The 24,936-nt window shown below is 31.5% G+C and overlaps 1 protein-coding gene across 21 annotated transcripts in view; it reads right to left on the minus strand.

Moving 5' to 3' along the window:
- Window positions 1-737: 737 nt before the first annotated feature.
- Window positions 738-24,936, minus strand: part of LOC143229430 (uncharacterized) — a 252,158-nt gene continuing 227,959 nt past the window's right edge. For 20 of the 21 annotated variants that reach the window (XM_076461752.1, XM_076461751.1, XM_076461749.1 and 17 more), the window contains 8 exons: window positions 24,811-24,855; window positions 24,258-24,320; window positions 19,859-19,885; window positions 19,361-19,414; window positions 14,634-14,669; window positions 14,040-14,093; window positions 13,330-13,413; window positions 738-1,439 (listed from right to left, as the gene is read on the minus strand). In XM_076461752.1, the coding sequence (XP_076317867.1) occupies window positions 1,437-1,439; window positions 13,330-13,413; window positions 14,040-14,093; window positions 14,634-14,669; window positions 19,361-19,414; window positions 19,859-19,885; window positions 24,258-24,320; window positions 24,811-24,855 (366 nt within the window). In that variant the 3' untranslated portion in view covers window positions 738-1,436. The remainder of the gene's footprint in view (window positions 1,440-13,329; window positions 13,414-14,039; window positions 14,094-14,633; window positions 14,670-19,360; window positions 19,415-19,858; window positions 19,886-24,257; window positions 24,321-24,810; window positions 24,856-24,936) is intronic. The other variant, XM_076461748.1, reaches the window with a different exon arrangement.

Raw genomic sequence — 24,936 nt, forward strand, 5'->3', positions numbered from 1 at the left:
AAAACTTCTTAATTATGTTGTCTTTGTAAACATAGTGAATAACTTTACAATTGCAAATAATATAGTTCCTTTTCTGGAACATATACTACCATTGAGCTTTCCATGTGGATACAATATAAGGAACATAATTGTTGCAAGCTTCATTGTACCAGATGGGTTACGTGTATCCAATATGTGAAATGATGCCACTTTTGCTTCAGTACACTTGAGAAGCATTTTAGTTCTGCAGCATTAATTCGTAACTGAGGAAATATATTTGTCAATAGTTTATCTTGTTAATTCTTAAAGGTCATTCCTCCTCCTTTCCAATTATAAAAACGTACACATGTAAAAGGAATTGGTTTGTTACACTTTTAGCAATTTACATAATATACTTCTGCCATTTGTTTCTATCCTTTAAACAAAATTAAATGTGCTATGTATGATGATACAAAAATTTATAATTATATAAAAAAAATCAGTTTTCTAGTTTCTCCTAGCAAAAAGAATTTTATTTTTGAACAAAGTTCTTTGTCCTTTGAGATACAGCATTCTAGCTACCAGAAACTTTAATCTTCAAAAATTTACCAAGGTATAAGGTAGTTTCAAGAAATACAGCTGAGTTAATCTCTTTGTTTATTTCCAATCTGATAGTGTTTTATCATTTACTTAGTGTATCAAATTATAGGGGAAAAGTTGAAATTCAATCACCCTAACTTGAACCACATAAACCCATAAAAACTAAGTTTATAGCCAGATTCACTTCCAAATTCACTATTTTTATTGAACACATGGCATTAGCACAGAATACACAAATACATCGAGATATTGTTATTTTGATGAGTACAAAAAACCAAGAACAGACTAAATGAAAACAATGTACTAAGTACGACGGTGCTTTGAAATCTCTGAACTCGGTGATTTAAATTTAACACTGAAATATTTAATGGTCAACATATACTGTTTAATTTAGTTCATAACATCACTGGGGATAGAGTTCACACAATAATTGACAGACGCATACTGGACAAAACCTTTATGAGTTTTTACATCGCTACTAATTAAAAACATTAAGAACGATCAGATCAGGTATTTTATTTTCTATTGGATCCTACACGATCCTGATGGGTATTATTTACACCTTATGTCTCCTCTTCAGAATATATATATTTACACAATCTGATAATCAGACCACAAGATCAACCTTCTTCTCCCGTAGCTCACATTATCCTGGTGACAACTTAAATCAACATGAATATTGGTCAGTAAAGGAGGAAAAACGATGATTTATCCCAGTTCATTTCCATATCAAGCGGTCGGAGACAAAACAGGATCAAATACAAAATATAATAAAAAACAAAACTGTGGCAGTCGATGCTCTGGACACAGGGAACTCTCGTCTTCACTTGTGGTCATCGACTTCCTGGTGTTCAACTGCTGAGGTAACGTGGCGGTTCTTACTGCAACACAAAAGACAGTGATGAATGTGGTTTGTTATAAGGTTTAATTAAGTTCCATAACTGACTTTATGGCTGTGAATCAGCTTTTCCCCTATTAATACAAATGAAACACCATCCAATATAAAAAAATATTTTTTTTAGTTGTTTGAAACACCTCAGCGATGGATACAAATTATGTATGTTAAACTACTAATGCTTAATTATAAACCACGTTATCTTAACGCAAAGAAAGTATGAAACTGACAAAAGCCTAGAGAGAAATATTTATTTATTTGATATATGAGAAGATACGATTAAAATAACCCTAAACACTACAGCTACGTCAACTGGTAAAGTGAATCTACGACTAGCTCATAACATTATCAATTAACAAATTAAAATTTACGTTAAGTATTTTAATTATTTTAAAAATATCGACTAAAGCATTGTTGAGATAAGTAAAACTTTTATTCTTTTTCCAATCATAAAACTACCAATAAACGTTAATTTTTAGTAGTTTCTATTGTATAAATACTTTATCTTGAAATCTTGCACAACATAGAGTGATAAGTGTGATAAAACAAGACAATAAGACACAATATTTTCACACTTTCACGCTTAAAAATAACTGATAGATGCCAATAACTTTGAATTATCTCCTTCTTCAAGCAGTTTTCACCGGATAACAACGTTCAAAATTCTACTTAAAAAGGTTTTGTTTATTATTTATTATTAAACACAAAAATACACAATAGGTTAGTTTTTCTTTGCCCGAAGTGAGTATCGAAACCAGATTTTTAGTGTTATAAGTCCTCAAACTTATCGCCGAGCCATTAAGGGACATCCAACTGAACAGACACCTAGGTTCATACATATGACGTTAAAAACATTCATTTTAGATTCTGGCGCCACTTTCTCCCGCGAAAGTTTTTCTTAGTTTTAAATTATCAAAACAAAAGCATCTTTTAACAGCTAGGTGACACTTAAAATATATTATGCATAAACTTAAACAAATAAATGTGTAAATCATTATAGAGCGGCAAAGTGATATAGAAATGGAAGTTAGTATGTGGTTTGGCTGTTGTTACAACTTATCTCACAGATGTATTTTCCTTCTTCCGTTCGGGTTCACCTTTTGAATTTTACGTTTTTTATTATTATTTTTTTCTTTTTTGAGAGACAAAAGCTGTACAAAGATGAACGACTTTATGTCCACTTCAACAAAAACTTAAATAATCTACCACAAAATTGCTATGCTCTTTCCTCATTTATCTCGAATTATTAATTAAACACGTTTAACATTCAAATGCTGGTATTCAAACATAAATCATGTACCAGCTCCGATCTAGTACTTTGAATCAATTTAATTTATTTTTGTGATTACGTTATAGATCATAATTCCATAAGCTAACATTCTATTTTGTGTTAATTCAGTTAACCAACCATCAGCTTATCGTTATTTTTTAAAATTTTCATTCTGCAAGGTCACCTGACCTTCGTATCGCCTGCGTAACAACTCAAGGTGAACACGCCTAAGAATCCCCTATAGAGACCAAGGTCTAAAACTCACCAATAACATCTTACTGCACATAAGGAACTTCAGCAAAAGGAGTTACCCAAGTGTTTGTTAATGTGCCTTTCATAATACGCACACACACAAACACAATATTATCTAATAGCTGTTTTTATGGTTTTTTTTTAGATTTGTTAAAAATCTTATTTTTTTGTTTTGTGTATTACCAAGAAACGCAAAACTCTGGTAATGGATTTCAAATACAATTGAAAAAAAAAACATTTGAAAAATAAATTACTAATAATACGAGTGTAATTTAAATATGAAACTATTAATTTAGTTACTCCCATTCACCTTTTGGAAAATTAAGTTGGATAATTTATTTAAAGTTACAAAGTATAACTTTAAGAAAACTGTATTAGACTATATAAACAAACAAAAGGCCAATAAATAATGTACTGATCTCCGTCAAAAAATATAGCCTAGTGATTAGCGAGTCCAGGGTTCGAATCCTATAACTGAACATACTCGCTTTTTCAGCCATGGAGGCATTATAAATTTACGGCTAATCCAACTATTCGTTAGGGAAAAAAGCACCCCTAGAGTTGAAGGTGAGTTGTAGTGACTTCCCTGTAATATATCACTTCCAAATTATGGAGAGTTAGCGCAGATAAGTCGGGTGTAGCTTTGCGAGAAATTTGATAAACAAAGAAACTCGTTTGAAAAGCAGAAAGAGGGGGTTAATTTTGGTACAACTTTCACAGATTTATTGATAACTAATACAAAATATCGTGAAGTTATGTTCATATGAGAGCCGTAATGGGGGCACTTTTTTTTAACCACAACCAGTTCCTTACTATGTTTCAATAACTTACGTTTAAATATTCGAAAACTAAAACATGTTGTTTGTTTAATTCCAGTATTTCTTAACGACATTTCTCGAGCTTCCAACAGCGAATTTTAAAAATTGAGAGAAAAAGTGAACAGAGTGAGAGAAACATTTTATTTTGATGAACTCTTCATACTACGCATGTACTCGCAAAGGAAATATGTTTTACATAAGACACCATTCAGAGGGCTGAATCTGGCTTGACGTCATTGTGGAAAACTACTCTTACACGTGTTACGATTTTGAGCAAAAAAATAAAACAAAAACCAAGGTCACGTAAACTGTGGTGTTAGTCATGCACATTCACCACTTTCACTTTCAAACCAACACTGCTTATCCTTCTCTCGTTATATTACACTTTCTAACTTGGTGTTTATAATGATTCGCTCTTTAAACATATATGCTATAACAAAAATAAATAAATAAATAAAAATGGCGAATCTGAACGCTTAAGTTAATTCTCAGGTTTATTATTTTTCATTTTGACTCACAGTTCGGATTAGGTACATTACACACAAGTGTCGGCACCTAGAGCTTACAAAAATAATACACAAAACCAAAGTAAAGAAGGCTGTGTTTTATTTTTCTCATTTTGAAACACTGCTTTTACAGTTTTTGGAATAATTAACGTTTTATTTAATAAAAAAAGATTTTTGATTCTAATTAGGTTTTTCGTTTTAATATTGAGAGCACAGTATTTCTCTCTGATTTAAGAAATTAAGACTGATTTACATAGAATATATAAAAAGTCGAATTTCTAAATACAGCTTAAACTAAATAATCTTAACATGAAATAGAACAAATATGGTTTGAAACAATGCCACATCGTTTAAAATAAAAACACATTTCATTTTGTATTGTAATTTTGCGTATTTCTAGCTGGAATTAAAGTTTACTTACACATGCGCATACACACTTATCCATATACCATACAAACACATGAAGGGTTCATTTGATAGATATTACAATTCGAAACTATTAGCACGACAAAACCAAACGCCTTTTAACACATTTCCAACATACAATACAATATAAACACCTCTAGATTATTCCCAGCCGAAATAAGAAGACTTTAGACACTGGGGCGACGAGTCCATCGTCATGTTTGTTAGTTATGTATATTATTATTTATTTGAAGAGAAATGTATTATCATTCAATCTATTGTTCTACTCGTAACGTAAGAAATACTACAGGCAGCGTGTACCAGATCTGCGACTAACAGACTTCGAACCTGTACATATAAAATTACATTTTTTTCTTTTAACTTTTTTCTTCTTGAAACAAATTAGATATCGCAAGTACAAAGTCTCCTCTCCTGCTTTCAATTACGAAGGTATTTAATTTCCACTTTTAAAGATCTACCAAGAGCAAGGGTTTCACGTCTTGGATTGTAAAACACACACTTACTTTATATATACACACGATTACTTTTACCCGCCATCTACACTTCTTGAGCAGTTAAATACTTTTACACAAATTACACAATACTTATTAAAATCGTTTTTTATATATATGCTGAAGTAATATTGTCGAGTGTTGATAATAGTAAAGAAATATTTTGAAAAAACAAAACCATAAGGGATGCTATATCGAGTCCATTTTTAACAGTGGCCTTTTCTACGAGTGCTTTTGTTTTGTTTGTTTTTTGGAATTTCGCACAAAGCTACTCGAGGGCTATCTGTGCTAGCCGTCCCTAATTTAGCAGTGTAAGACTAGAGCAGGGGTTTCCAACCGGTGGGTCGCGACCCCACAGGGGTCACGAAGCCTTGGCAGGGGAGTCGCGTAGCCTTGTTAGAAGTAGCTTGGGATAACATTAATTTTATTTCATCAATTACATTTTCATGTCGCGAGTGCAAAAAGGTTGGGAACCCCTGGACTAGAGGGAAGGCAGCTAGTCATCACCACCCACCGCCAACTCTTGGGCTACTCTTTTACCAACGAATAGTGGGATTGACCGTACATTATAACGCCCCCACGGCTGGGAGGGCGAGCATGTTTGGCGCGACTCGGATGCGAACCCGCGACCCTCAGATTACGAAGCGCACGCCTTAACGCGCTAGGCCATGCCAGGCCTCTATGAGTGCTGAAATTCTAACCTAGTAAATTCTTTAAGGCCTAATTCTCTTATCCTGCTACAAGAAACTACTGTGCTCTTCAAATTTGTTATCTTACCACAAGTAAATTTCATAACCTGCAATTCTGATAAAAGTAACTTCTGTAACCTCCATCCATGCTATCCTATTACAAGAAAATTCTATAACCTACAATTCTTTTACTGTACCACAAGTTTTATAACCCACAATTTTGCCGTTCTGTCACAAGTAAACTTAATAAATTTCCTACTAAAGCATGAACTGTAACTACTACTGTTCTATACTAAGTGTACTGAGCGGTCGTAATGAACGGGAAAATAATCTATTTTGTTGCTAGGGGAACGAAACAAGTCCTAGGAGCAGTACAGCCTGTACTTTTGTTAATAAACTGCCAGGAAGTCGCCATTTTTGAAGAGGCCTTCAAACCTGATAGTTTAAACCGGTTAGGGCGTGTATTTTTAAAAATATATACACATATAAAGTATACTGACAAGGCACAAGCCAAGGACACCTTCACTTCACGTACTTGCAATAAACGCTAATAATTCAAAGACGTATTTATGATCTGTTTACGAGACAAAACGGAAGATTCATGATGAAGAGAAACCCACTTGAAGTAAAAATGTATTCTTAAGACGGCTGGTATGGATATTAAAACTTTAATTAAAATAAAGTACCCAACTCTCTTTGTTATCATGAAGATGACCTAGGAAGGTCGAAAAGTTGGTCTGTACTTTATTTTATTTATAGTTTTAATATACATACCAGCAGTCTTGAGAATACAACGGAAGTTTGTTAAGTATTATTTGTTACTAATCCACAGATAAAGAAAGCATAACACATCTGAAAGTTAACTTTTAAAAACTTACTCTGAATAATTAAACTAGCACAAATCTTCTTACAACTGTCTTTGGACATTGCGTAAATGCATATCTCCTAAAACTATCTCTGAACGCCTAGGTCAATACAAAACATCTTAAAATTATCTCTGAAAGCTAGATCGACAACAATCTCCTAAATCTGTCTTTGAACATTAATACCGATAAAAATATCTTTAAAACTGTCTCTGAACACTTAACTCAATATAAATATCTTTGAAACTGTTTCTGAATGAACAATTAAATCAATATACACCTCCTTAGAACAGTGAGTCACCACCACTTAAATATAAGTCTCTAACAAACTCTCAACACTAAAATTAATACATTTTTCCTAAACACTGTCTCTTCCAGTGAATCGTCCAATAGTACTCATTTTTCTTCACTTGTTCGTTTTTAAAGTTAAATTTTCACTTGCTACAATGTTTACTATTATTTATTGTTTTACAAAAGTTATATGAACTGTTCTACCCAACAACACAAAAAGTTGCAAGACATTTTAAACGTGTACATAAACGCTATAGAACAACTAATTAATTTGTAATCGGATAAAATACTTTGAACATGCTCTTATCGTAAGTTCGACAGCATCAAATTGATTCAAGGCTATCAGAATAAAACACTTCCCAAGGGAATAAGATCTTAAAACCACAATTGGTGCGCTCTAGTTTTTGACAATCTGGTGTCAACACAAGAAATATAGGCCACAACATTCTCACCAAGGTCTGGGCCCTAAAGTTGAGTTCAGTTTAACCTCATTTAATACCCACATTTCCTGGTGGTGCGTTCATACAGCTAACAATAGTCATGACGCAATATCAAAACTATACATGCATTTTAAAAGAAGTTAACAAATATTAGTATATACTTAAAAATACTTTCCAACCATCAACGACGAGAAGCCATAGTTAACAGCTTTCAAGCACCTAACAGTGAAAATTGTATATAAGCGAATAGTTAAAACGTACTTCAACATTTTAGCGACATAATGACATTATTGCACACTTTGAAATCACTATACCACATTAACGTCGGTGAAACTGTAATGTATATTAACTGTTGTAATGCTGTTTAACTATTTTAAATGTTTTGTACCTAATTCGTACATACAACACTTCCAGAAATAACACTCGTTGAATAAAAACACTTAAAAATATTGTTGAAAGATCCCAAGTGCTGTCACTTTCATGGTTTGTGAGTTTACGGACTTACAACGCTAAAATTCTGAATTCGATTCCCTGCGCGTAACATTGCGCAAATAGTCCATTGTGTAGTTTGGCGCTAAAATTAGCAGGTGCTGCCATCATGCGGCCACACTTTACATCGGACTAAAAACAATGGAAACTGTACATTTATTAAAAGCTCTATTGATTTAAGTTCCCTAGTGTTTATTCCTTCAATCAACCAGTAATGAGTCGTCTCTCGTACATCAGTTGATGAGATCCTATTGTGTTTTGTATCAAATTTCAGAATCTAATCAACTTCATATATTTCAACACTTAAAAAAGGCAACTCCTTGTGAAGTGTGTGCGCTTTTCTGTAAATGCTGCACCTTATAAGTCACTAAAAATTGTTATTTCTTAAACACATAAATTAGCAATTATAGAAACTTTTCATTCGATGTTACTACTGTGTTACATTACTGCCGTTTAGCAAAAGATATCAGTATTTTCGAAATCTTAGGTATGTGCAAGGCGATAAGGCCTACTTTTTTTTTGATGAAGATGAGTTTATTTTTTGTAGTTAAGCGTAAAGCAGAACAATAAGCCCATCGTGGGTTTGGAGATCCGGGTTTTAGCGTTACAAGCCTTCAGACTTGTCGCTGAGTAATGTGGAACTTAGGAAACTGACCGGATTGCAACCAAAAACAAAACAAACTTTAAATATATATTTGCATATTCAAATAGTATAATGCTATTCTTAAGGTATTGTACAAAAATAATTTCAGTTAATAAAATGATATTTTCTCTGTGTAATATCTACTCATCAGGCTTAGAGAAACATATAATTCAATACATTCACTAGCATGCCTGTCTACAGGGTATTTTTGAAATTTCACTACAGAAGTGAACATTAATCATCAGTCATATATGGTGAATCTTCGTTAAAAGGAGTTCAGTGTAATATTAAACAGTATATTACAATATACTGAATTTACAGCAGTAGTTTTAATATGAAACTTTCCAACCAAGACAGAAGATAAAATATAGGAAGATCAAAATTGTGTGCTGAAAAAATAAAACAAAACAAATTAATAATTAAACGGAGTTATTACCGCAATTCGGTGAGTGTTTGTTGATTTCCTCACAAAGCTGGGTCTTATCTTATCTACTCTATCAGTTCCTCAATTCCGAAGTAATAGAGGGATGGCAGATAGTCAACATTACCTTCCGCAAGCTCCAGAGCTGTTGTTATCGAGCAGTTAGATTTGACAATCATTTTTATATCGCATCATCGGTCTCAAAGTGTGGAAGGCGAATCAAAGAACCTCGAATCCACAGTCGGGCATGCTTACTACTGGGCTACGCCAGACCCAGTGGGAGTACAACTTATAGTCTGGTTGTAATTAAAGACGTTTTGTTTAGGCGTTCAACTAAATACCGTTGTAGTTTGTTTTATTTTGCGCAAAACTACATAATAGGCTATCAGTGTATGTCTACAATGAGGGATTTAACCCTGGATTATATTAAAGACCATAAATCGAATTTCGCCCTGGAAAAAGATGAAGCAAAATTCCACAATGAGCAAGGTTTGTTTATGACATTCAACTAATCAAATAATAAGAAATCAAACGATTACAATTTATGTCACATTTTAAAATAATTTTATTTAATATGACTTAATAAGAGTCAAACGATTATAGTTTACGTCACATTTTAATATGATTTTATAATTCAGTACTGAATTAAACACACCCCTTAGCGAAAACAACATGAGAACTCACTAGCGCCCCCAAAGGCAAGAAAAAGAGATAGTTAAAAACAGATTCATACTGGTAGCAAGCAACATAACCATACCAGAAGATTCGTTGATTGAAAATCGTTATGCATAATATAATGTTCATAGTGAAACAGCAATATGTCTAAGGACTTACAACGCTAAAAACTGTGTTTCATAAAGGTGGTAAGCAGAGTACAGACAGCCCATCCTGTAGCTTTGCCCATACAAAAAGAAAAACTCATTCTATGCACAAGGAGATTATCCCTGGAGAGAAATATTTATTCCACTGTCTCATAACTTTCAAAACATTTATGGCTTGACTTGAAAGATGTAATGACTATTATAAAAATCCTTATCAGAAATATCTAAAACTTAACATTTTTTTTACTTACAAACGTGTAGAAGCTCAATGAAATCTAATTGTTGTTTAATAAACTGTACAACACAATTTAACTTTTGAAATTGATTTGATTTACCCAGATAAAGTAAAACGTTGCTTCTTTCTATGTACATTTGCCTTAGAATACAGTGCAAAAAATCTCGAATACTTCACACAGATTAGTTTCTGTAGATGACTCTCAAACATGGTAAAGAAAATTAAGCCAAGGTTTGGAGAAGCGAATATCTCATTTAGTTAAACAAGAATAAAAATAATACATTACAAGAATTGTTTGTTTGTTTGTTTTGGAATTTCGCACAAAGCTACTCGAGGGCTATCTGTGCTAGCCGTCCCTAATTTAGCAGTGTAAGACTAGAGGGAAGGCAGCTAGTGATCACCACCCACCGCCAACTCTTGGGCTACTCTTTTACCAACGAAAAGTGGGATTGACCGTCACTTATAACGCCCCCACGGCTGGGAGGGCGAGCATGTTTGGCGCGACTCGGGCGCGAACCCGCGACTCTCAGATTACGAAGCGCACGCCTTAACGCGCCAGGCCATGCCAGGCCCACATTACAAGAAATCCGTAAACATCTAAGGTTGAACGGTAATGTTTTCTCTTCTGTTTTAATAAACTGGTGTCGTTGTACACACCAAGGAGTTATTGACGTATCCGTATGGGTGGGTGAATTGGTTTCCCGAGTTGAACAACCTCTGTCATCAGGACTTAATTCTATAACCTTGATGACATCTTTAAACTTGTAGTGCCATCTATTGACATTATAGGATAAATATGTAACGGATAAAGTCTTTAGAATGCACTGTTCAAATATTATCTCAAATCCTAATTTCAACACTGGTTTTTGTAAATAACTGAACTTTTCAAGATTTTATTTAGATTTTCACATAAAAAAAAGTGTTGTGAACCTGATGTAGTTTCTTAAGTTTCTTTATTCTAATTAGCCTACAAAATAATCAAACCAGTTTCTCTGTAATAATCGAACGTAAAACTGAAACTCCAAATAACACAAACCAGTTTCACAAGCTAATATTTAGGCGGCATTCCCATGGATTTCAGTACTGCTTCAAATCGACGTCGTATACTTTCAATGAGGTTGTTTAAATATTCCTGAGTGACTGACTGCCATCCCTCTTTGAGTACTTCAAAAAGTTAGTTCTTCTGTGATTGGACAGCGATCTTTCATTAATTGGTTTAACTCAGCCCGTAAATTTTCAATAGGATTGATATCAGATGACTGATCTGACTATTTTATAACATCAATTCTCTTTCCGAGATATCTTTGAACGATCCCATAATCGCGGAGAAAATCGTTGGATTATTTTGTAAACTAACTGTAATAAGATCTAAGAAACAACAGCAGGCACACAACACTTTATGAGAAAATGTAATTAAAATTATGAAAATTTCAGTGTTAAAATTAGGATTTGAAATCATATTTGAACAAATTTTGTCGGGTTCGTTCCAAAAACATAATTTTACATATTTTTCTAATGTCTAATAAAAAAATGTAACAAATTAACATTTTCTGAAGTGTGCACTTTGTTCTCCACCCCCTGTATGTGTGTGTGTCTTTTTGTAACTACCTTATTCTATGAATATTGAGTTTTATAAAAAAAAAAAGTAACAAACTTACCTGTGTATTATGTAAATGGTAAGACAGTTTTTCTGAACAAAAGTGTAATATTATACTTTTATATCTGTTTCATCTTATGTTATAATTACGTTTACTTCATGGTATATACATAAGGTGAAATAAAACCTTTTGTGATGTCGTCTAGGTTTATGCAGAGAAAAAAAATTGTCTTGACCTAATATGACAATAACAACGTTTTAATGAATATTTTAATAAAAAGTAAAATTAGCCTAAAACAATCAAAAATAATTTTGTGGAAATATTAAATGTTATAAAAATCTAAGAAAAAAAGAACAGTGTTTATAAGCATAGGAAAATAAATATTTTCAAAGCAGTAGCGTTTTATTAATAACCAAATTTATCTATATTGAGATTAACCAGACTTTATAAAAACGATGTTACAAGTTTCATGCTGCCCTTGGGAATAATGTCTTAATTATATTCAGCATGACGTTGGAATTTCAATTGTAACATGCTTCTGCTGAGTTAATATTGGATATCACATCTTGAGAAACTCTTAACGATTCCTCTATTTTACATGGTCATCGATTTTCTTAATAACGTTTAATCGGACCAAAGGCACAGAAATCCATTGGAGATGCATTGGGAAATTTGAAAACAAATAATATTGTTATGGTTCAAGTTGTATTAACTTTCTTTCTCAGGAAGACAACCACCGATTTCAATGTCTCAATGGAAGATTGTGAACTTTTGGCTTCTAAGCCTTTAACATTTTCTACTTTTTCTTTTTTTTAACAGTATCAAAAAAATATATCGAGCTTTACTACAATGACTTTTAGTGTAATGGTAGTCTTCACTTAGTGAAGAAAGACATTGAACTAGGTTGGCTTATGTTATGGTTTTATGGCCTGGCATGGCGAAGCGTGTTAGGGCATGCGACTCGTAATCTAAGGGTCGCGGGTTCGCATCCCCGTCGCGCCAAACATGATCGCCCTCCCAGCCGTGGGGGCATTACAATGTGACGGTCAATCCCACTATTCGTTGGGAAAAGAGTAGCCCAAGAGTTGGCAGTGGGTGGTGATGACTAGCTGCCTTCCCTCTAGTCTTACACTGCTAAATTAGGGACGGCTAGCACAGATAGCCCTCGAGAAGCTTTGTGCGAAACTTAAAAACAAACAAACAAACGGTTATGGTTTTAAAATTCATTGGTGTGTTAAATCTTATTCCTGGTGATTGTTTTTCCTGTTTTATGCAGAACATGCAATCTTTGTTCCATTACTTGAAATTTTGTGTTCTTTACTCTATATCACCTAACAGCCTCACTATAAGAATATACTTTCTCATATAGGACTGTGACATATGCTTGCAGCCATAAGTCAACTGTGAAAGTGTTGCAGTGTCAAATGGTTAATTGTTAAGCACAAAGTCATAATTATTACTTTTTTTTATTAAAGTGTAGCAATAGAATGGTTACTTAAGAATAAACAAGAAATAAACGCACAAAGTTTAAACTGTTTTTACTTTTTTGCACAGATCTGGTACTAATCTAATAATGTTTATAATATTCTGTTAAACTTGTTTTCAGATATCTTGCAAACTCACCACATTTAGAGGCTTCCATCCACAGCCAGGTAGAGGTAGTCCATCAACTCCTAAAGGGCATGGAGCATCTAAGCCAGGGACCCCCTGTGAATTAAAATTGCATCCATTATTATACACAGCTTTCACAACTTCATTCATAGAGTTAGGCTGTGTACTTAGTAACGAAAAACTTCATAAAAGACTTAATAAATGCTCATAGGACAGTTCAGTTTCTTCTGAAACACATCACAATGGGTTAAATTAGTATTCTAAGTATTTTGAAATCCAACAGTCTGGTGAAGTACCATCTAACATACTCAAGCAAGAATGTCCAGGCAGTCTTTTCTGACACAAGTGCCCCTAGAATTTTCTGACCACTGAAACAAAATTAATTTCATAAAGAATAAATAAAAATTTTTAGTGCTAACATTAACAAGAGAACAAGTACTGTTTTGACCAGCATGGACACAAAAATTTCATCACATTTTGACAGATTTACCGATCTTATGATTTATGCAGAGGTTTCTGACATTTACCTCATCTGATGCAAAGGAAACCATGCACACTTTGTCATTGAAGGTTTTGCACAATATGATTAAAACATAATGAATAATTTGAGTTACTTTAGCATGATTCAAGAACAAATGATTCTACCTGATGCTATGCAAGGAAGATAATTTCTAGTTACAAAATACCTGGTAAAAAGATTCTCAAAACTCTTGATTTCTTACCTGATCACCTTTATCTCCTTTGTCACCTTTCTTTCCTCTTCTCCCTGCCACCCCCTTTAAAATGTACAGAATATAACCTGAAGTGATTAATAGCACTGAAAAACCATAAGGTATGCAGTATAACAAAATGGATAATGAAATATTTTCAATTCTTGACCTGTATTAAAACAAGTATCAATTTTCAAACACACTGCAACTTTTCCCCAAATAAAGAAATGAAGTAACAAATCTGTATTAAACCTGAAAAAAACAACACAATAAAACAATTTCTGTTGATAAGTTGTTATCAAAACAAATCAATTTTTAAAAGTATCATGGGGCTTAATTTGCTGAGCAGTACAAACTCGAACCTTTATGAATACTTAACTTTTCACTTAATAAATAAAAAACAAGTAGAGAACATACTTTTACAATTCTAAAAACTTCAATTGCTATGAAGATTCTTCTCATAACAGCAGTTGTTGATGTGAAAAATATGAGTTAGTTGCTTAAATTTATAAAATCAAATAAAAAACAAGAAATAATGAAAGTGTTTGAACAAAACAGTTGATCTAATTAACTAATATAATTAATTAATTAATCTAATTAACTTACAGCAGGTCCTATTTCTCCCTTTTCTCCTTTTGAGCCCTGTTTATAAGAATACATTTCAGTATACCTCCTGATAAAACATATAACATGTAAAGAACACCAATAAAAGTGTTTAAACTTCAACTACTTAAGCATTAGATAATAAATAAATTAAACATATGTGCAATACCCAGTGTTAGTAAAACCACAACACATGTTCAGATAACACAGCAGTGACATTTCACAGGCAATGGACAGATGGAGGAACAACATTACATGCTGACAACAAAATCACAGGCACTTCATACAACACTGATAAAACTAAAATCTGACAGTGTCAACTTAATTGTAAAAATTTTAAATTTATCAGTGAGAAGAAATGTTATTTAGCATGATCTTTTGGCCACAGTTTTATGCAAGTCCTACCTGTAACTTTTTTTCCTTTAAGTACTCTTCAGTATCAAAAACAAAATAATAGAGATTAAAGACTTATTTTTAGTTACTTCTTGTATATGAAGTTATAGCTTCTCAGTACACAGATACCAGTTTATCTTTTAAAACCATTGTAAGTACTGTTTTCATGTGTTCCTATCATAGAAAATGTTTAATGAATAATGTTTCCATGGCCTTTTTTCTATTTCATGTATCTTTCAACAGCATTCTCAAATGTATTGCAGTGTGTTTATGTTCTAGCAATAATTGTGGTTTATTTGATTCACTTTAATGTGAAGCTGCTTTATATAAGAAAAAAGGACAGAAGAAAAAGAAAAGTACTATTTACTTTTGGTACAGGTTTTAGATACACACACACATCCATACTCTCACTGTTTGAAGCTATTCAGCTTTTATAAATATTTAAGTCACATTTCTTGACATCCAGATGAGTTGAACTATGTAATACATAAATATAACTTCACATTACATAATAGTTTTATACCATGATCAGCTGACTAGGAAATAGAGTTTCCAGTAGTATCATCTCTCAACTAGGTTGATAATAGAGACTGTTATCCCATGGGGGTTTACATGTCTTTATGTATGGAGAATGGATTACATTTTGTTTATAATTAGGCATTTGTTGTTTTTTATATTTAGTAAGAACATATCTAGGGCAGCTTGAAAACTTAAATCACTGTTTGCAGAAATCATTTGTTTTGCTCAATGATTACCGAAATGTATTTTCTTATAGTGATATAAACTTGATAAAACCTTACACATTAGAGAATTAGTTTAATCCCGTAATTAGTATTAAAACCTCAAGAAGTCAATTCACAATATTCTAACCAACAAAAACAATATTAGCTAACAGTTTTCATATTCAATTGGACATTTAGAAGGAACATATTTAAACACTAAAAATATAATGGAATATACAAGGAAATGTATTGGCATACACATGGTTATTAATATTATTAAGATAAAACATTGTAAAGAACGGCTTAAACATAACTATAAATGCTGCATATTTAAAATAATTATAATAAAATAAAAAACAAACAGATTTTGGAATTGATCAAATTAATGGCAACAGGAAGGAGTTGGTGTTATTATGTAGTGTTGAGTGATCATTGAAAATGGAGAGGTTTTCTTTAACATAAACTTCATAATCTGTGATTCTAGATTTGAGAATTTTAAAGTTTTTAAGTTAGCTTGCCAATCCACATCTTGTATCCAATTACACAATGAGAATAACAGCAGCTCCATACTTCTTGAAACATTATTAAATTCTCAATCTAATCAGTTCCAGGTTCAAATTGTTTTTTGTATTTATTATCATTATTATTATTATTTTAAAGATGCAGTATTTATAGTTATATTTAAGACTTTCTTTATAATGTCTTCTTTTAACAATGTTATTAAACATTCGCATGTCACACGCTTTATTGTATGTTTCTTTGTATTGTTATTGTTTAAATCTGTTCTTTCTAAACTTTAGATTGAGTGAAAAACTACTTGCACAGTAGCTAGTGTTTTTGTTTTTAATATTTATTATAAAATTTATTTTTTCACCTGATGAACCAGTTACAAGTAATTTGTACATGTGAAATGAAAGTTGTTATTGTTTTTGAAATAAATGCCATTAAGTATTAGCCATTATAAATAGAGTACTTATGTTTATGAAATTTACTAAATCTATTGCTGGTCAATATTTTTGTTAGTTATTTATAGCATATGAAAGCAGCATTGCTGTATTTTTAAATACAAATACACAAGTTTCTTCTCCACTCCTCCTCCTCCAAGAATTTGTATTTTTTTTTGTAAAATCATGAAAATGTCTAAAAGTGTAACAACATAATTATATAACAAATATAGAATTACTTTGTTTCAGACAATGATTCCTGGATATCTTTAATAAAACAATGAATAGTAGTACAGTTTAAATTACTGTATGCTTGCTGTTGGAATAGCAACAATTCAATCATATTCTGTAATGTTTTTTTCTCACCCCTAGAAGAAGAAAATACACTTAAAGCATCTTTTTGGTTGGTTTCAAAAGTATTAGTCTTTTAAATTTTTTTAAACATTCAACAAAATAAATATCATTGTTTCACACAAGAAATCTGGTAGTGAAATTTTTAAATATAGTTACTCTTAAAACTACAGTTTTTTTTAACCTAAAGGATATATCTGGAATAAATATTACCGAGATCTTCCACTTTTTTTTTTGATAAACTTTGAAAGTATTTCTTATTCTTTAATAGATTGTTTACTCAAAGTATTCATAATGAAACTTTGTAGAATGGACAGCAACTACCTGTTGTGGAGACACAACTGTAGAAGACGATGTTTTGAAAGTTTTTCGCCTTTTGTCTTTAAGGAAGACTTTCGAAATGTCATCCTCTACACTTGTGTCTCCACAACAGGCAGTTGCTGTCCATTCTACAAAGTTTCATCATGAAGTTTTTTTTTTAGGTTTGTTTACATTTTGATTAAATCAACATCGTTAAAATTTAGCCTAATTCAAGATATTTTACAAAAACCATGGAGCAAAAGCATGAACCTGCAATAATGACAAATTTTCCCCATCAGTAACTAAAGTTTACTTTGCAAAAATATAATCTTGTATGTTTTCTCAAGCGTGAAAAATAACAGGAATTTTTTGTTTTAAAAACAAAGTTAAAGTATCAAAAACGTTACTTGGAAATAAACCTTTTTTTTCCTCAAAAATTAAGGATAATTTAAAAACATTCTTAGACAACATATGTTAAAGTTCTATTATAAAATTATCAGTGATATAAATAGTATTTGAAAAAAAATTTAATCAAAGATAAAATATATTTGTTTTCTAGATGCAACTAACAACACATTTGGAATAAATTTATTATAACTAATATGAACTGTGATACTCAAATGTAGTTGTAAAAAGTTTAAGTTCATTTATACAGATGCAACAAGTTATGACTAATGTAAGTACTACAACCAAGCAACTTTGTTAAAATATTTAAACAAACTGTGCTTATGAATTAGAACAAAATAAACAAACTATGGTATTGCAATTTACAACTAATAAAAATAGTTCAAAACTTCTGAAGAAGTCTGGCTAACAGTGGAAACTGTGTGTATAAAAGAAAAGAGGAAACTGGGCAAATGTTTTGTATTCATGTGAAAACAATGATGAACTATTTTGTTGGAATGCAGATGAAAGTGACTTAAGGGAAAGTGAAATTTTGTTATGTATTTATTGATGTGACAGTTAGTAACAGAATAATTTGGGTGTTTAGTTGCAATAGTTATGGAAATTACACGACAGACAGTAATATTTACCAACAAGCCATGGATGTTATCAGTTCCTTAGTAAAACAAAGCATAAATAATGTATTAGTGTGTATTATATGTATATTGTTAGAAGTGTGAGATGTTAGATTAGTGGTGATTAGATAAAGTTCTCAGTAAGTTTATAGATAACAGTCTAAAACATATTAATTCACCATAATACTTCAAGAAGTTTTTAGTATAATGAGGAAAGAAGGGAACTGAGTGGCTATTCACACAACTTGTAACATAAACACTTTCCCATTTCAAATGTCTCTAACATATTCTATGTATGAGTCAAACATGATATGGTGAAGGTTGGTATTCCAAGTTGATAGAATACTGGATCTCAAAGATCAAGTTGTAGATTTATTACATAGCTCAAAATTTTGCATTACAGTACAATTTATAAGTGTTCCCAAATGGGATATAAGAATGCCCATTTTTAGTTTAAATTCTAAAGGTAAAGAATATCTTGCTTTTCAAACTTCTAAGTTTAATAAATGGGTTCCTGAACACAGAATATAATAATTAACTTCTCTGCTCTATGTACTGTTGAAATTAAACTATGCATTTCTTAACCTAATGCATAAACAAAACACAAATAAGAGACATCTGCAAATATCTCATTTTATTTTCTCAGTTGCTTATAGTCATTTGTATATCACATCTCTACAAACTGAATTAGCGAGTAAAACGTTAAAGTATTTGTTGATAAAAATATTTATTTTTACTAAATATAAGTATTTAATACTTTTGTACCCAGATTTATTAAAGCATTTACTTTAATATTCTTAAAAATATCTTTGATTAACTAGACGATTTTAAACTTTCAAATGAACATTTATAATTTTTGGTCATGTCTCTTAAAACAAACAAAAATACAAAGAAATAATTATATGTAAATCAACAACAAACTGCTGGATAAATAAAAGTCAAGTTAATGTGTCTGATAAAAGTTGAGTCATAAAAGTCTGATGTAGAAAATTTTAACATACCAGCAACCCTGGTTCACCCTTCTCCCCTGGGCTGCCTCTTTCACCTTGGTCACCCTATTGTTAAAATAAGAGTTTCCTCTAGACAGTGCCAATGAATTATGTAAAACTATTTTTACACTGCAACATGAAATATCCATTTCACTTTGCTTTGTATATTTCCAATCTTTTCCTTACACAACAAAATCCCTTGCTGAAAATTGCTGAACATATCAAGCCCACATCATCAAGACTACATGCATGCAGATGTAACCATAATTATCTTCGTTCTTTTGTATGACAAAATATTAGAAATATAAAGTATGTTTTCAATAATTTCCTCAAAAATAATTAATATAAAAAAAATAATTTGCGAAATTGTTCATTACTAAAACAGTAGTTTTCTAATTTAATTAAGTCTTTAATGAAGTTTTCATATCTTTTCTAACTAGTTAAGTTTGATACATTTCTGTACTTCAAGTTAAATCTTAAAGTCAATGAAACTTTGATGGATAAGCTCACCTTTATGCCATCCAACCCTGGAGGACCCTAGTGGTAGAAAAAATATGGTGTAGATGTTACTAAGAATGATGTCTGCATAACTGATTGTTAGCAAATTACAAAACAAAATGTATAATAAAAACAAAAAATATAAAACATGAAGTGAATTCAAAGAAGTGTAGAAAATAAAAACAGAACTAGGTGTGAAAAAAAGAAAGATAATGGTTGAAAAATAGAAAACAGAGAACACAATTTACAAAAAAATATAAAACTAATTAATATAAAATAACAAACACAGCTTGATGACAGAGAGAAAAATACCAGCAGCTTAGATAACAACAGTATTGAAAGGCTTTGATCTCACTGTTATAGTACATGTAAGTATATGCATTTTTGTGTTGCCTTGTTTATGCCATTCATGTTTGTTGTTGTTCTTTAAAACTTAAAACACTGTTCCCACTGCCAAAATACACAAATATACATCACATCATGACACAAGGGAAAGACAGGACACAGTGCTGAGGAAGACACCACAGGTTTGATCTGTAAAATACATTCTGAAAACATGGCTAATTACTAAACAGACAAACAGCTTCAAAAAGTAATAGCACAATCATACCAGTACAAACACAATATTACAGATAAGTCAAAATAGTAAAAAAAAAAATCAATATTTATACAATGAATATCAAAGCAATAAAAATAGCAATCCCATAAAATAAAATACCTAAAAATAATTTTTTATCATAATGTTCAACATAAGTTAGGATTAGAAAACTTTCCTACACTTAAATTGTATAAACAAAAACACATACTGTCAAAATACACATACCCTTGTTATTTACCTGTAAGTCAATAGTAATACTATACTGAAATAAACTATTATTATCATTCTAATTAATGAATCTCCACAAGCACTTCATATTAATCAGAAATAAAGTTTATTTTTTACAAATGATACAGAAATATACAAAGCACTAACTTTCAAGTGTTATAAATATATATTTAAAACCCTATTAACAGAAATACTAAATATATGAGACACATCAAATTTCATTGAGGGAAAAGAAAACAGAATCTGAACACTGTGATATCAAATGTGTAGGTTAATAGCAAGAAGAGTCATAAAGATTCCTAAGGTTGACTTTTGGCTGCCATGGACGTGATGCAAATGATGCACTACTGTATTAAATAAAACTTACCTGGAGAAGTGATGCACAGTAGACAAAAGTTTCTTTTTATTAGATATTTGCCATATCTTCACAAGGGTTATGCACTAACCATATCTAATTTTGAACTAATAAACTACAACAGTGTCAAAAATGACAGGGAAGCTACAAGGCTTGACTCACTAGAGGTTACATGATTTCACTCAATGATGTTATGAATATAATCCCAGACATCTTAGCACTAGTGAGATATGTTCACTTCTACATTGTGGTTCATATACTTCAGATATTTGTACATGTGTGCTTACATATAGATAAAAAGCAAAGAAGAGGGACAAAGATTGTATACAGTGTGTATGAGGGAGACTTCAAAACAGAAAGGTTGGGAATGACTGAACTAGGTGGAAGTTAGCTAGTTAAGAACTTTTGGGTTATTCTAATCAAATAGTGCTAGGAGATTTGACCATGACTATTATAATATATCTATGACTTTAAAGTGCAGTGTGTGACTTTATGACAAATAGACATTAAGCATGAATAAGCAGATTCACAGTCCAGGGTACTGAGTCATAGCTAGTCCAGGCAAACACAAGATAGATTTCAAAAGTTATATTAACCTGTATCTAATTTAAAATCAAAAATGGACTAAATAGAAATTATGAAACAAAAATACCAGCCAATGCAGTTAAGCTTTGTTTCAAAACATATGTTAGGACTCATGAAGACTGTTTGTCATTTACATGTCTCTAGTTTCACATATCTAATGGGCTAAATAAGTCAATTTCTCACAAACACATAAAAATGTAAAAAATAATAGTTAAATAACAAATAATCATAATCATAACATATTTTTCAGAATGAATATTCGTGAAGGTATTCAAACACCTTAATATGTATATTCTAGAAATATGGTAAACAAATTATCTCTGAAGTGATAGTAGTTTATTAGACTAATTTTCTATCTACCCATAGTATTGTGATATATTTAATAAACTCTCATTTTTCAACAACTGTAGAAGTTTTGGGATTACCTACCACTAATAAAAAAAAAAAAAGAGTATTGTATCAGTTCAGATGTGGAACCAGTCAACAGGAAAATAACAAAACTTTTTGGGAAAACTAATCATATTGAAGAAGGCAAGACATAGAATTTCAGGATTAAGGAGAAAAATTACTAAATAAGAATAGATGATGTTTAAATTTAGACATGAGGAACATCTACAAGAACAGTGTTTAAAGAGATGGAGATGTATTCATGGAAGATGAGTATACCTGAAAAATATGTTTTGAGTCAGAACACCTTGGAAAAAAAATGAAACAAGTTAATAGAGACATCAGCCCAACTAGGACACACTTTTATAGTTTTTTCCTCATAAAATTGCCTCTGTTAGTAAATTAGCCCTAGACAAATGCTTTAAAAATTGAAGAATTGGCAAAAACTATATAAATTAGATGAAGAAAAGGATAACTCTTCAGAAATAAGGAAGTCCTTCTGTTTTAGAATAATAATTCAACAACTAACAGAAAATTCCAATGACAACGAGTTGCTAATTTTATTAAAATATTACAGGAAATGAAATGTTAAATAATTTCACACCTGTACTCACAGAAGAACTAACTTCAGTAGTTTAACATGGAGAAAGTCTGAGAAAAGTGATCCATGAAGATGTGAATGGAACATATGGTTTGATTACTGTTAGGCACAAAGTTACACAATGGACTATATGGCTCTGCCCGCCACAGGTATTGAAACTACATTTACTACTGAGCCACTTGGAGGCAAACAAATGAGACAATTAGAAAAATATATAATGTCTCCAACTTTAATAAGGAATATATAACTAATAACAATTTTTCTGTAACAACACAATATCCAAATAAAGCAGAAAGGTAAATTTCATACAAAAATGTCCAAGTCAAAGAATGAATGAATGTCTTCGTAAGTCAACTGTCATAAAATATGGCCCAGGCTATGCAATAATGGCAATTAAATAGTGATAACTTACCTGACAGAATGATACCGAGAAAAGTCAGGGCCTAAGAATTCATTTCATAACTTGAACCAAAGAGGAGAAATTACAAATCCTGATGTATGATGGTTTGTTTTTGAATTTTGCATGAAGCTACAAGAGGGCTATCTGTGATAGCTGACCCTAATTTAGCAGTGTAAAACTAGAGGGAAGGTAGCTAGTTGTCACCACCCACCTCCAACTCTTGGGCTACTCTTTTACCAATAAATAGTGGGATTGAACATCACATTATAATTTCCCCATGGCTGAAAGGTGGGCATGTTTGGTGTGAAGGAGATTCAAACCCGGAATCCTCAGATTACAAGTCGAGCACCATAATCACCTGGCCATGCTAGGCCACTGATATATGACAGACTTGTGTTCATCACTGTGCCCAAAAGTGTAACTCATAATTAAGAACCAAACAAAAAGAATGCATCCACAGATGAGACTGATACTGAAACAGCAGAGACAGGGTCAATTGACTCTTCCATATGAAAATTAGAATTCATGGTGTCACACACATACACAAAACCTAACTTTAAAATAATGGACAAATATCAATATAATAAAAGGCTGCCATTTTTTAAACTTTCAGGATTAATTCAAAATGAAAGTTAAGTACATTAAAAAAATATGATAATGTGAGAAGTTTTTACATAAGAGAATATCAATGTTTTAGAATACTGGCTATTATGAAATACAGCAACATACTTTGTTTTTTCCTAATTTTTAGTTAGGTATTATATCTTTAATTGTCTGTTTTTGCAGACAAAATACTTTGGAAATTTGACTAATGGTTATTATCAAACTAAACTGTTAAAACTATTAAAACAATTATTAAAGATGAACCAAGCTTTCAGTTCATGGAAAAGAGCACACTGAATTTAATTAAATTTGGATTCTCCAAACCAAAGAATAAAGTTTAATTTTGAGCATGAATGTCTTCTTACTGCTAATCTGAAGGGGGTCCTCAGACAATAGAATTTAGCAAGAGTGATGTGAATAGAGTTGAAAATAATTTCCATTTTCTGGCTTTGTTATATGTTTATATAAATAATGTACCAAGAACTTTATTCTCATATCACTTACCAGGAAAGTAGTTTGAACATATTCCGCTCACAGTTAAGAGAAGCTTTAATTTTCTGTGTGTTTCACACCACAAAAGATAGGCACCTTCCTGTAATATTTAAACAAACACAAACACAAACACAAAAAATTCATAAACCAAAACAACTCTACCATGTCCCCTGCTAAACCATCAAGTCCAGGAAAACCAGTTTCACCTCTTAAACCTCTTGGACCCTGTAATACAAGCATAATTGGAAAATACAAAACACTTAAAATATGACATTGGTGCTACTATTTCTTTGTGCTTAATTTTGAGCTGACTTAATATATGGATTTCCAATAACAAAGAAAAAACTGCACACTAGAATTTCAACCAATCTTATTCCCATAAGCGATTGGAATTCTGAACTCATACCATCAGTGAAGAGTATGTTAAAATCGATTATATATAAGTTACTGGATTAAATAATACTAAAGTATTGTTTTAAAATTTTAGGTTCATAAATTAACAAATAATTAAAATATAATTAAGAATTTACTTATGGCAGTTACATCTTTAACAACAGCTTCTACATTAGGCTAAAATGCATTGTAAGATCACTAACGTACACTGATCCTCAAAGGATAATCTTTACTTTGCTATGATGTTTTCACTATCAGAATAGTAGGAAATTAAAAAAACCATTAGGAAGTATTCTTTTTATTAAGTATCACTATTACTTACAGGTAATCCCATTGGGCCTGAGTTTCCTCTTTCTCCCTTCTCACCCTAGATAAACACATTTAATAAACATGTACTTGAATAATACTATAGAGCATGTTTATCTGTCAGCCCATTTAAATCCTATTT

Source organism: Tachypleus tridentatus, chromosome 10 (genome assembly GCF_004210375.1).
Source record: "Tachypleus tridentatus isolate NWPU-2018 chromosome 10, ASM421037v1, whole genome shotgun sequence".
In the NCBI taxonomy this organism is placed as follows: domain Eukaryota; kingdom Metazoa; phylum Arthropoda; class Merostomata; order Xiphosura; family Limulidae; genus Tachypleus; species Tachypleus tridentatus.